General features: G+C 36.1%; 1 protein-coding gene across 1 annotated transcript in view; it reads left to right on the plus strand.

The window, feature by feature from the left end:
• LOC311180080 (cadherin-related family member 3-like) overlaps positions 1-13,872 on the plus strand; it is a gene marked incomplete at its 5' end in the record, with an annotated part of 63,100 nt that overhangs the window by 34,087 nt on the left and 15,141 nt on the right. The window contains 4 exons of the mRNA XM_084247747.1: positions 20-182; positions 2,767-2,869; positions 6,466-6,564; positions 11,173-11,405. Coding sequence (XP_084103873.1) covers positions 20-182; positions 2,767-2,869; positions 6,466-6,564; positions 11,173-11,405 — 598 coding nt within the window. The remainder of the gene's footprint in view (positions 1-19; positions 183-2,766; positions 2,870-6,465; positions 6,565-11,172; positions 11,406-13,872) is intronic.

Consider the following 13,872-nt stretch of genomic DNA (forward strand, 5'->3'; position numbering starts at 1 on the left):
AAAAAAAAAAATGAAATAGGTACACAGGCAAAGAGGTAATTGCAAAAGATACAGTAGTTGCAAAACTCTTATGTCACGACATTGATGAGCCTCCTGATACCATCCATTACGCTCCAGGCTCGGGGCCAATTGGTTCTGGACAACTCTTTTTGCAAATGCCAAATGCTGAAAACTTCATCCAGGTGAGCACATGTTACTGTACGTCCAGGGAATTTTCCCAACTGGATGAAGTCATTTCACGGGCACAGTTGGTTTGATGCTGGTAGATTCAGCAAGAGAAGCTCTGATGGGGCAGAGTCTGGGGCCTCTTCTGCTGTCTCACTGGAAGGTATTTGGCCGAGTATCTTCATTGTCTTGCTGCCAGTCATCATTTTCTCCTCTTGTAGTGAACACAAAATAAGTTACTTCCTATTTAGCTGGGTAAATGAATCAGAGGCTAAAAAGCACTCTGATTTCCTCGGAGATAAGTCTGTATGAATACATGTACAAGATGGCTCGTTCTCCTTTGTGGGAGGGGGAGGTAAGTTCTTCCTCTCTTCACCCTCTTGAAGCTATTAACTTTCCATTGGCACAGGATGGGCAGAGTAAGGTTTTTTTCCCCCTTTTCAAGATGGGATTCTTCTTAGAAGAAATCTCTTCTAATTTCCTTCGGTCTTTATTTCTTTATTTTTTTATTACCCATCCCTGTTAGGTTGGCATCATTGTTCCTAAACCCAAACATCACCAATAACTTTCCCTCTGCTAGAAGATATGGCTGAGAACACCACTGAGGGTCTCTCTCTTCCTTTAGTCTTGACCCCAAATTTTCTTGACAATCTCCACGAACTACAAGCTGAGCCGTTGCATCTGAAGTGAGTTTTGGAAGTTTAGACATTGAGCCAAGAGGTTTCCTAGGCTGATGTTCATTTGGAAATGAAATGCCAAACTGTCATATTTAAAAATGGAGTTTGGATAAAGATGAAAGTTTTGTAAACACGATGCTAACTAACATTTGGCCCTTTGCATATGCTTGCTCTATTTCTGAGTAACTCCACAACCCTTTACCCTACTCTAATTAATTTCCATATTTTCTTAGTTATCCTAAATGTCACTTGTTTCTACAAGCTTTCTTTTACTACCATATCTGGCTAAATTCTCCCTGCTATGAGTTCACATTAAAAACTTAGCGAACTCTATGAAAACAACTTTCATTCTTGGTCTTTTTTTTTTAATTAATAAATTTTATTTTTATATTCCCCATACAATTGCAATCCCCCCATATTAATCTGTAGTTTTACATTTATTTCTGAGTGCTTCATTTTTGTGTAACAACACCTCTTATGGTGTGATACACAATGGGTACTTCAACGTAGCTAGGATGTACTTCAATGTACCCATTAAGTGGGTACTCTGTACTTTAATGAATGAAGGATACACTTGGTGTCATGTTGACTGATTTTAATTATTGCCAACTATGATTCATGCCAATACTATTATGTTAGGATTGTCCTCAAGTCTCTGTGTGGAATCATACTGTTTATTGTTATATCCCTAAAACCTATAGTTTTACCCTATACCTGGTCTTTACTTAGTACTCAATAAATATTTTTGAATGATCAATGACATAATAGGAATACCTACATTTATTATAGTGCTTTATGCTTCACAAAGCACTTTCAAAATATTTCATTTTTATAAATATTTTCCCTAAGGTCACACAATTAGCATGTAATGAGAGGATATGACCCATGCTGCTTCTATTATGTTCTGTCCAAAAATAAGTTGCTCTGGAAGGAGATCAGAGATGCTTCCTTCTCTATGTCAGTCTCTAACCAGTCACAGATGTTTTCTGATGCCATTTTTATTAAATGAATATGACCTTACACTTTTATTACTGAAAATATTTATATTTAAAAAAGCCAGGCCTAACAGGCATATGAAAAAAATGTTCAACATCACTTGTAATCAGGGAAATGCAAATCAAAACTACAATGAGATACCATCTTACACCAGTGAGAATGGCACATATTTAAAAAACTAGCAACAACAAATGTTGGCGAGATTGTGGAGAAAAAGGAACTCTCCTGCACTGTTGGTGGGAGTGCAAACTGGTCCAACCACTATTGAGAGCTGTGTGGAGATTCTTCAACCTACTAATGATAGAGCTTCCATATGATCCAGCAATTCCAATCCTAGGTATTTACCCAAAGGACACAGAAACATTAATTCCAAAGGGCACCTGCACCCCTATGTTTATAGCAGCACTATTTACAATAGCTAAGCTTTGGAAACAACCCAAATGCCCAAAAATAGATGACTGGATCAAGAAGCTGTGGTACATATACACAATGGAATATTACTCAGCAATCAAAGAAGATAAACACATGCAGTTTGCAGCAACATAGATGGATCATGCTCAGCAAAATAAGTCAGAAAGAAAAAGAAAACTACCAGATGGTCTCACTCATAGCAGGAATTTAGAAAACCTAAATAAGGGACCAGGAAAAAGACTAATTAATACAAAGCAAAAATCAAAATCAACAAGCAACTATAAACCAGAGATACACTACAGGTTGGCAGGGAGAGGAAGGATTAGGGTCAAAATAAGGGAGGTGCAATTGTACGGGGAATATAACCAAAATGAAAATGCATACATTGTGAAAAAATGAAAAATGATGTAAGAATTATATAAAATATAAAAAAAATCAGTTAAGCAAAAAAAAAAAAAAAAAAAAAAAAGGCCAGGCCTTTGAAAAATATTTCCCTGATGTAATATTGTTCTATAAGGTTGCCAAAGAATTGGATTATGAAAACCCAGAGATTGTTGCTGCTGGACACATCTATGAAATGACAGTTTCAGTATATGATGACTTACATCCCTCCCATACAGGTAAGCTTGATAACATTTTCAAGGAACAAAAAGCCTTTTCCTCAGTCTCTTTGCCTTAGATTCTAAAATATAAAGATACATTATCTTTGGGACAGTTTGGTTAAGTGAGGCAAGGGAGGAAGAGGAGAACTAGGTAGACTTGTGTTGGAAGTTTTCAATCTACCTGGGAAGACTTTATCATCTCTTAGCAACGGACAACTCTTAGGCAATACACAATTAGTGCTCAGCATTAAGTATAGTACAGTTGTAGCCATACAAATGCATCTTTGATGAGAGATCCTTAGAGCTAGGAGTAGTTAGGATGTATGGAGCCAAACCTTATGCTTGGGACTTCAGTAACTTTATGTTTAATGCTTTAGTCTGTATCAGGTTGCTATAACAAAATACCACAGACTGGGTGTCTTATAAACAGAAACTTATTTCTCACAGTCCTGGAGACTGGAAAATCCAAAGTCAAGGTACCAGCAGATTCAGTGTCTGATAAGGAAGCCTGCTTTCTGGATTATAGATGTCCTTTTCTCACTGCTTCAAATGGCAGTAGGCACAAGGGAACCCTCTGAGATCTCTTTTATAAGGACTCTAATCTGATTCATGAGGGTTCCACTTTTATAAACTACTTCCCAAAGTTCATTGCCAGCCCCCACTCCATCACATTGGGGGAATAGTTTTCAACATATGAATTTTGGAACTAACATTCAGCCCACAGATTTCATAATGCCAGACATCTCTTATCTGGAAAGAATCAGATAACATGTAATCCAAACAAAAAGGTAATTGGGTGGTTTTCTGTATTTTGAGTGATTTACATCATATGGGTAGAACCATTATCAGCCCAAGCCAGGGGACACTTGCCAAGATACATAGCTCATTGTTTCATGAAAGTGCAGAGTGGCCACCTCTCTCTGGCATTTGTTTCTCTCATAACAATCCTATCATTTTGGATCAGCCTATGCAAGAATATGTCTTTGGTGCTTTGAGATTAAGTCCCCCCAGATTGCATGATCATAAATCTCCTGGCATGTGTGGATTTAATAGTCAGGTTTTTGCTAATTTTAAAACATCCTGAGGCACGGATTTGAATTGTGTGCTGTGGAGTCAGAGCAGGGTGCCCGCTAGTGAGTGAGTTTAGCCAATCACGCAACACCTGCTTCTCTGTTTATTGTTTAACAAGTAAAAACACACACGAAATGCTGCAAGAGTTCATTTCCATGTTAAATTATGTTACTATATTTTAAGAGTGAATTTGTTGTTGTAGAGGTATTTGTGAAAAAAAGGATTCATAGAAATTTCTGGATACGTTTATTATTAAGTGTCTGTTGCAGCTGGATAATAAGATCATAAGTAATCTAGCAGGTGATTGGGAACAAAGCTATCCAAGAAAATGTGGGTGTCTGGGTGGAGAACATAAGTTTACTAGTAGAATGTCAATGTTTGTAGGGAGAGCCTAGAATATCAATGACATTTGAGTTTTATCTTTTGTGCCAAATGGTAGTTACTTGGGTCATTGCATTGAGAAAGACTGAGGTTGCATCAAAAGCAGAAGGAAAAAGTCCTTTGTCCTGGATATAGAAGGGTGGAGTGAGGGTATGTGTCTTTGTGTTTGCAAGGAAAGGAAACTTAAAGCTGAATTTTAAGCAAAAGACCTAGAAATCTTCAAATCCCTTTTGACTCACTGATAGGAGACTAAGTTTTCAAAGGTGATTTGTAGACTGGAGTCACCCAACAATTTATTTGTAGACTGTGGTGATCTGTCGGAAACAGTAGGCCCAAAGTGTTCTTGTGTTTTCTTTTCTCCCCGCTGGTGGAGTGTCATTGTTTCATGCAACAGCTTGTTACATAACCCAACTGACCTTCTGGGAAGAAAGCTTTATCTAGCAGCTATTCACTCCGATGGCCTAACTAATCTAAAAGGAATCCATTCCTTTCACCAGATTTGAGTCTTTTTTCTAAGATGGAAAGAAAAAAATCTCTCACAGTAATAAATCCACCTCCTCTCTGATTCTCACACTCCAACATATTCATTGCAACTGCTCATAAAGGATGCGTGTAACACCCCACATGTGGTTCACTCTATTTTTATAGGCCAACTCATTAGCACAATTTTCAGTCTTTAGGGATGCAATAAAAATCATAGTATGGCAAAACTATAAACAGCACCTGCTCTTGTAGCACATAAAAGGAATTTATTGAAGGAACTATGGGGACTTTCACATAAATTACCTGTGTCCACAGAACAATGCTTCTTAACTTTTCCTAGGGGTCACGGATATCTTTCAGATGCCAATGCAAGCTAAAGGCCCCTTATTTATAATAAAATATATCAAAATGTAAAAACTGCCATGAATTCTCTTAAGTAACAGCTTTACAGAGCCCAGATAAATTTTCTTGTTTGACATACGTGACATAGATTTTCCAAGAGAGATAATGTAAAGCATTCTTCAGAACATTTCTAATAAATAATACACTAACATAGAATTTCCTTGTGAAATAAGTTTTGGGTTCAATGTATAGTTAGAGATCAAAATATGTAATGATTTCTCAGAAATCCTAAGAAGATTTGCTTTACAGAAACCTTTTTATCCTTGTTTAAACATTTTGCATTTGACATGTTAGCATCTCAGAGGAGACATTTTGGGAGTTTTGGGACATACAACTTGGTCCAGTGACTTACTAATTTTATGATCTTTGACAAAGATTTGAACTCTGTGAACCTCAGTTTTCTCATCTGCAAAATGGGGACAATAATATTAACGCTGAGTCTGTGCCTTGTGTAGCAAATGTTAATTACTATTTTATTTTTATTATACAAAGTTTCTCTGCTTTCAATATGCTGGCTTTTATGTTTGATCATCATATTCTTTCTTTTTTGATAACTTTCTCATATGATCATTTGAGCTTATTATTCTGAAATACAGAATTCCTCTTCTATAAAACACAATATACAAGTGTTTGGCTGAGATGAATGAAATGTAATTATTATTCTTCATTCAGCCTTTCCTAAGGTGAAAAAGACTTTTGGGGCATCATCTCATTTTGTCTTCCTATACGTACTTGTGTAGAGAGATTGAAATAAATGTGATTCCTTTTTTTGTTGATGATGAAGCTGGGACTGAGAGGTTGAGTTTGTTCTAGGTTACAAAACAAGTTTCAAAGTCAATCTTTGAATGTGGGTTTTCCAAGTCTCCTAGGATACATATTAAAAGCAGAATGTAGAATGTTATATGCTGGGATGGGTGACACCAACAAACTTGTTAATGGAAGAGATTGTATTCATGACAAACATAACAAGTTATCTTGTGTAAAGTACACAATTGTACATTTATATACCACATATATACATATGTATCACCATTATATAAAATAAAATATGGCATATAGTGTATTACATATCTTTGACTAATTGCTTTGGCTGGCCTGAGAAATTCATTTATGTTCCTTGAGAGAGAGAATCTGGAAACGGATCATTTGGGTGCTGAAAGAATCCCATTATAGTTTCAAAATCCTCCACTAAGTCTATTCCTATGAGCACACTTCACTTGTTTGTAGAAGAAAATCACCACCACAACAAAGCATTTACTCACCGTTCAATTTTGCAGTAACTGTGACAGTCATCATAGAGATTGCTCCTGTCAATGATTTCAGCCCTGTTTTTGAAGATACACACTATTCATTCTCTGTTCCAGAAACATCAGGAGGTAAGAGAGCTCTTGCTTCTGTGGTGATCCAGCATGCACAACCTTTTTTTATTTCCATGCAAGCAAGGAAATGCCTACTGGGTCTCAAATGAGTGACCAGTGGAAAAAAGACATATGTTGACAAAACACAAGCAGGTGAGGGCACTTTATGGAGCTCCAGACCTTCAGAATTAGTTTTCATTGGCGATGCCCTCAGTATATCATCCTCATGGTTCCCCAAAGCCTCTTGTGAAATCTGATGTGAGATCTGGGACTTTTGACTAGTACACAAGATCTTAATTTTATTTTCCTATTCTTTCCTCTGGCTTCTGAAGTCTAAAGAAGGTAAGGACAATGTGGCCATCACTCAGGCACTTTAAATTCTGTCAATCTCTGGGCTTATATTTCAGGTAGAGTCTAGATCTTGGTCAGGTACCTGTCTCAACCATGAGTTATATATGAATTAGGATATATTAGCATAAACCAAGGAACATTAGATTTGGAAAGGACAACAGAGGTATTGCTGTGTTTCCTACCATCCAAGAGAGGAACATGTGCATGCCTTCCTCAGCATCACTGGGTGATGGGTGTTCCATGCTTTACTTGGATACCTGAAGGGATCGAAGGACACAGTTGTGTGCTGGATTCAAATCATACTGAATTTACAAGAGCCAATGGTGAAAATTTAATAAATTTTATGATGTGATCATTTATAACAGTCCCTAAAAATAAAATAATATAAATTTAGTTATATGCATTATATTAAAAACAAAATGCTCAAAACTTAGCACTTCTTTTTTACATTACTATTTTACCACTACCTATCCTACATATTTGAGATTATTTATTTAGATTGGATCTTCATGGTAAAATTCTATATACATAATGATGTGTTACTACCTTTTTCCAAGTTAGTGTAATTACATTGATAGCTTAACATTAGCAGCAGTGGCAGTATTTACACCATGTAAAGAGGTAAATATTACATATTGGGCCTTGATTCTTTTTTTTTTATTATTTGAACTTAAGAAAATGCTAGAGAAAATGTTAATAATGCAGATTAAATATGAAAGTCTGTTGGGTTTGAAGCTATTACTGTGAGTCACAAAAAGTATGGAAATATTCTGGTAATGAACATCATTATCCAGTTAGCAAAGAAGCCATTCCATCATTAATGACTAGTGAACTCTGACATTGTTTCATGTGTACCTTTTTCTTTAACAAGGAAAACATTAAGATTTATGTTTGAATTACTTTCTCTTGCCAATTGCAATCATAGGATGACTAGGGATAGGCAAGTTAGGCAAAAAATCAATGAAAGCACCCCATGAATTAATTTTCTATTTGTACATTTTATGTTTTGAAGATAAAATGCATTAAATATATAAAACACTTCTATGTTTTCTTAAGCATATTTTAATACCTTCTGGCTCAAGCATAATGGTTGAGGAAAAGGATTTAGAATTTTGAATTATATCCCTGTTGATTTGGGAGGGCTGGAAAGATCTAACCTTTTTATTTTACTGTGAGAAAACTGGGGCTGGAGAGAGAATTGGGTCGTAAAGCTAGTGAATGGCAGTTCATGGCTAATTGCAGACATCCACATTTCTGGCCCAGTTCTCTGTTTAGTATTCCAGGTTGCTTTTCTTGGATGACTTTTGGTGACTTAGATCATTAGAAGTCTGAAAACAAATTGTGAGAATTCATACAAAGAGATAAGTGGATCATTCCTATGTGTGCTGATTCACACATAGAAATGTGATTTAGCAGAAAACCATGAATGTTGGAGTCAATTTTTGTCTCTGTCATTATTAGCCAAATGCCCTTAGGCCAGTCATGTAACCTGTGTGCCTTCAAGTTCTCATCTGTGAAATGGAGATTATGGTTCACTATGTCAGAGTTGAGATGAAGGTTAATTCACAATTATATGAATGTTAAGTACATGACCTATGACCAACAGCCAGCACAAGGCCTCCTGGTGGTGCAAGGGGTTAAGCACAGCACTGTGAAGCTATCTGCAGCCTCTGCAGCATGAGATCAATCCCCGGCTGACCAGGGAGGTACCCACATGGCACAGTAGACCTCTCCTATCTCACCCGCTGCTCCCCTCAGCAGTGTATTTCAGTCATTCTGCCTGTCCTGCTCCCCACTCTGTCTCTGGTGGGTCTTCTCACCCCCTGCACCTCTGGCCTGTATTCCAGTTCTTGTATGCATAAATAATAAATCTTTAAAAAAAACTTATTAAAAAAAATAGCCAGCACAACATTGCCAATAATAATAGCTTCTAACATTTACTGAGTGCCTACAATGTGCCAGAACTTTTTCTTTTTTTTTTAACCAGCTCTGTTTCTCTCTACCAGTGTACACAAACCAAATGAAATTAGGGATTGTTTTTTTTTTTTAGTGGCTACCCATCATAGAAGACAAAAACTTCACGACCCAGTGGCAATTTTCTTGAAAGGAAGAAATTGAAAAGTTAATGCTACTCTGAAAACAAACTCTCTACAGAATATCAAACATTTAGCCTGTAGACCTCAAGTATATTAAAAAAGAATCCATTAATGTGAAGACTTTTTTTCATGCTGTGTTGATTAGCTCAGAAGATGTCAGTGTGCCTTGAGGACTACATGAAGTTTTTTCCCCTACAAAATTATAGGAATCCATATCTTTAAAATAAAAAAAAAAATTGTGATGTTATCCAAGGAGTAACTGAATCTCTCATAGACAAAAACCTTCTGGAGGCAGCTAGGCTTAGGCAAGAAATTTCTTTATCAAAATGATTTAGATGAAAATGAAATCATGCTGGGTTGCAAGTCACAAGGGAAAACATGTTTCATTTCCAATAGGTTCTGATGAGGAAGCTTGGCAGAGTTGCAGAGCTTTATAATTATTTTAAACTTTAGCTAAAGATGCTCGAGATAGCTTTTCATTTCATTGAAAGATTAATTTTACACCTACAGAATAAGCTTCCTATTATACTTAACCAGGTGTTAAATGTGAAAATGATACCATCCTTGCCCAGGACTATATGAGAACGATGGCAATCTTACTCTTAATCTATTTTATGTAGACTTGTGATAACTTTCTCTTAATAATGATACCTTTACATTTGCAATAGAATGGACTTTTTATGTGCTGGATTTGTTAAAATGAAACATTATGTTCTTTTTCACAAATGTGTTTTCTGTTCTTGGTATTAGGAGTTGTGTTCATTGTCTGCTTAATAACACATTATCAGAATCAAATAATGTGGAAACAGAGAAAGCGATCTTGGGAGGTTGGAGGTGGTGGGGGATATCACCTGAAGGGGTTTCTTCATTGTAATTTTTTTTCTTGATTATGAACAACCAAATATCCTATCCACAAGTTGGGAAGTGTAGCCATTTGTATGGTCGTTTCTACTAAGTGGAGGAGGTTAGGTAGCTTCCCTAGAATTTATAACTCAGTGAGAAAGGATTGAGGGGTTAAACTACTGAACCAGTTATCTATCGCCGATAAGTATGTGGTATAATGAAATCCACCCTCCCCAAAAGGATACTACCATAATAGACATTTATTTAACCCATGTGTCTGGAATTGGCTGGTTTGTCCCTCTGGAAATTGGCTGCATTTTGCTGACATAGTTTCAGTCTGATCAATGGATATTGCGACTCCTTTTCCATCCTGCAACAGGCCAGCCTCAGCATGTTTTTGTGGGACAGTAAGAGGTATAGGAGTAAGGCAAACCTAATCACACATGTGTTTTCCAGGTCTCTGCCACAAGGTTTGACAATGTCCCATTGGCCAAAGGAAGTCACGGGAGAGGGCACTATAAAGATATGTGGTGAAGAGAATAAATATGGGAAAGATAAAGAATTTGGGCCTATTCATGTGATCAAACTACGACACCCATCTTTCAAAAGATTATTTGGGAAAACTATACACCGAGATTACAGCAAAATGATTTTAAAAACATGGGCTGTGTGTTCAGCAGTCACAGATTTGAATCCTGACTCCTACCACTACTATCACACTAGATTGTATTTTCCTTATCTGTAAATGGAGACAGTATAGGCACATAGATCATGGGACTGTTGAGAAGATTTAATGTAAATATCAACTAATTCTTATATGGCATTTATTATATCCTAGTCACTATTCTAACTGCATTATGTATTTTAACTCATTTAATCCTAACAGCAATTCTGTATGATAGATACTGATACTATTACTAGTTTTCAGATAAAGAACATGAGGGCCAGAACAATATACAGAATTTTCCAAAGAGGTGTATCTATATATCTAGTCAATGGCAGAGCTGAAATTCATAACCTAGGCTTTGGGTTCCAGAATCAATGTCATTATCTTAGCATAATGCATGGTAGAAAGTAAGCATGCAACTCATGTAAGCTAATTATTATAAATTTATTGTTATCTCATATAATGTGACTTATCCCATTTGGTTTAAAGTGCCAGAAAACTATAAATTTCCTTCCATCATGTAATCGAGCTTTTCAAACACATTGTCCAAAAGAAATTAGGTTGATCTTTGAGAAACTACAGCACTGGATGAGAGGCAAAGAGCTGTTAGACTTCCTAAAGTAGGGTATCTGCAGGGCAAGCATGAATATTAATAAATGTTATTGGCAGCTTTTTACAAAGTTGGAAGAGTGACTGCTATTGATGAAGACCATCCACCTAACTGTGTCAAATACAAAATAATCAGTGGAGACATCCAGGTTATACAAAGATTCTGGATTCATCCTCTCTCTGGAATGATTGAACTCATCACACAGCCAGACTACGAGACTGTGAAGCAATACAACCTCACTGTGGAAGGTGTGGACTGTGATAGATTTCATCCTCGCACAGGACTGACCATGGTGAGCAGTGTGCTCTGGGTTTTGATGGAATAGAGATGATCTATTAAGTTCCAATTTATTTCAATCAGAATGGTCAAAAAAAACAACAATGTAGAAAGTTACAACTTTCTCTATTTCCCAAGTGTTCTATAACTATTATTGGTTTTAAACTTTGGAAGTTTGGGGCTTGGCTGAGAATAAAAAATTTACTAACTCGTCTCATTCTCATGAGATTAAAAGAAATAAGAATAGTAAACACATATGTAGCACCGACAAGTGCCAGTTCCTGTTCTAGGTACATCTTAGGGAGTTTATCTTCACCTTAAGATTTCAAGGTGACAATGTTATTATCATTTCCATTCTAAAAAGGAGGAAACAGAGACAGAGTTTAGGAAACATAACTGAAGTTACCTATAAGATTTGTTGAGCTGGACTCAAACCTTGACTGTCACTCATGAAAAGTGATGTTTAGAATGAAGGTAGTTAACCAAGGTGCTTTTTTTTTTTTTTTTTGGCATCAGAATAGGGGGAAGTGTGGACAGATTCATACTTTTAATTGTGTTATTTTTTTATTGAGGTAGTATTGCTCTACAGCACTGTATATGATTTAGAGAGCTATACCTCTTAACATCTCTTCAAATGTATGTTACCACACCATATCCCTCAACAAAGTACACAGAATCTTCCACCACAGTCTATCAGCCCCTTCCCCGCTTAGTTCTCTACCCATTTATTCCCCCTCTGGTAGCCTCAATCCTGTGGTCTGCTTTTTGAGGGTTTATTTTGCTTTAGTTTTGTCTGCTGCTTTGTTTTATTTCTCTATATTCCATGTATGAATGAAATGATGCAATATTTATCTTTCTCCTTCTGAATTATATTGTTTAGCATAATCCCCCCCATCCATACTGTTGCAATAGCACTATTTCATCCTTTTTTTTTTTTTTTGAACAGTTGAATAGTATCCCTTTGTATACCACATCTTCTTAATCAGTTCATCTGTCTTTGGACACTTAGGTTGTTTCCATAACTCGACAATTGTAAGTAGTGTGGTAGAGCACATGGGAGTGCATAGAACCATTCAAATTTGCAATTTTGCATTCTTCAGGCAGATACCTAGGAGTGGTAGATATCTACTGGATCACACAGTAAATCGATTTTAAATGTTTTGAGAAACTTCCATATTGTTTTCCACAGGAGTCGGAGTAGTCCACATTCCCACCAATGGTAAACTTTTTCTTCTACATCCTCAATACTTGTTTTGCTTTTGTTTTTGTATATATATATATATATATATATATATATATATATATATATAGGCCATTCTCACAGGCATGAGCTGGTATCTCATTGCGGTTTTGATTTGCATTTCCCTGATGATAAGCACTTTTCATGTTCCTGTTACCTGTTAGCCACTTTTTTTTTTTTTTTTTTGAGAAATGTCCATTCTCCTCTTCTACTTTTTGTTGAGTTCGGTGAGTTCTTTGTAAATCTTAGATATTAGTTCTTTCTCAGAAGTATGGTGTGCAAATATTTTCTCCCATTCAGGAGGGTTTCTTTTAATTTTAATAATTTCTTTTGCTGTGCAGACTCTTTTCAGTTTGATGTCCCATTTTGTTTCTTTTCATTTTTGTTTTTGTTACCTTTGCTGTTGGAGTCAAGACTTCAAAGACATCCCTGAAGTCAATGCCATGGAGTGTTTTGCCTGTGTTTTAGTCTATGTGCTTTATAGTTTCACATCTTACACTCAAGTCTACTTGTTCTTTTTAATTGAATTACCATTGGTTTATGCCCTTGTTTATATTTTGGAAATACAGGCTTTCTGCCTCAGGTGTCATCACCACAGCACACACACAACCAAATCTCCTGTCGTCAAATCTTTAATCCTTATTGAGTTAATTTTTGTGTGTGGTATGAGGTAGTTGTTTAATTATTTTGCATATAGCTGTGCAGTTTTGCAAACATCATTTGTTGAAGAGAATTTCCTTTCTCTATTGTATACTCTTCACTCCCTTTTCCTTTCCCCTTTGTCATAAATTAGCTACCTATATAAGTATGGGTCTATTTCTGGGTTCTCAATTTACTCATAGATTTGTGTTTCTTTTTTTATTTCAGTACAATTCTCTTTTGGTCACTATCATTTTGTAGTATGGTTTGAAGTATGGGATTGTGATACCCCTGTGTTTTTGTTGTTGTTGCCTTTGTAATGGAGTGGTATAATTCCTGAAGTATTTCTTCATTTTCTTCTTACTCTGTACTTCTCCCTCTTCTACCACCTAGGTCCTTTATGCTTTGTTATCTTCAAGGTCTGATTTCATCCTCTATTAAGTCTATTCTGCTTTCATAGTCTTCTCTAGAATTTTTTTAATCTCATTATTGAGCACTTTATATCCCTAGGCACTGTTACTTTCTTATTTAAAGCTTCAATTTCTATTTTCTGTTCATTATTTTACTTACTTCTGTTTATTTAATTCATGAGGTCATTAGTTTT

Source organism: Talpa europaea (genome assembly GCF_964194135.1).
Source record: "Talpa europaea genome assembly, chromosome: 11".
NCBI lineage: Eukaryota > Metazoa > Chordata > Mammalia > Eulipotyphla > Talpidae > Talpa > Talpa europaea.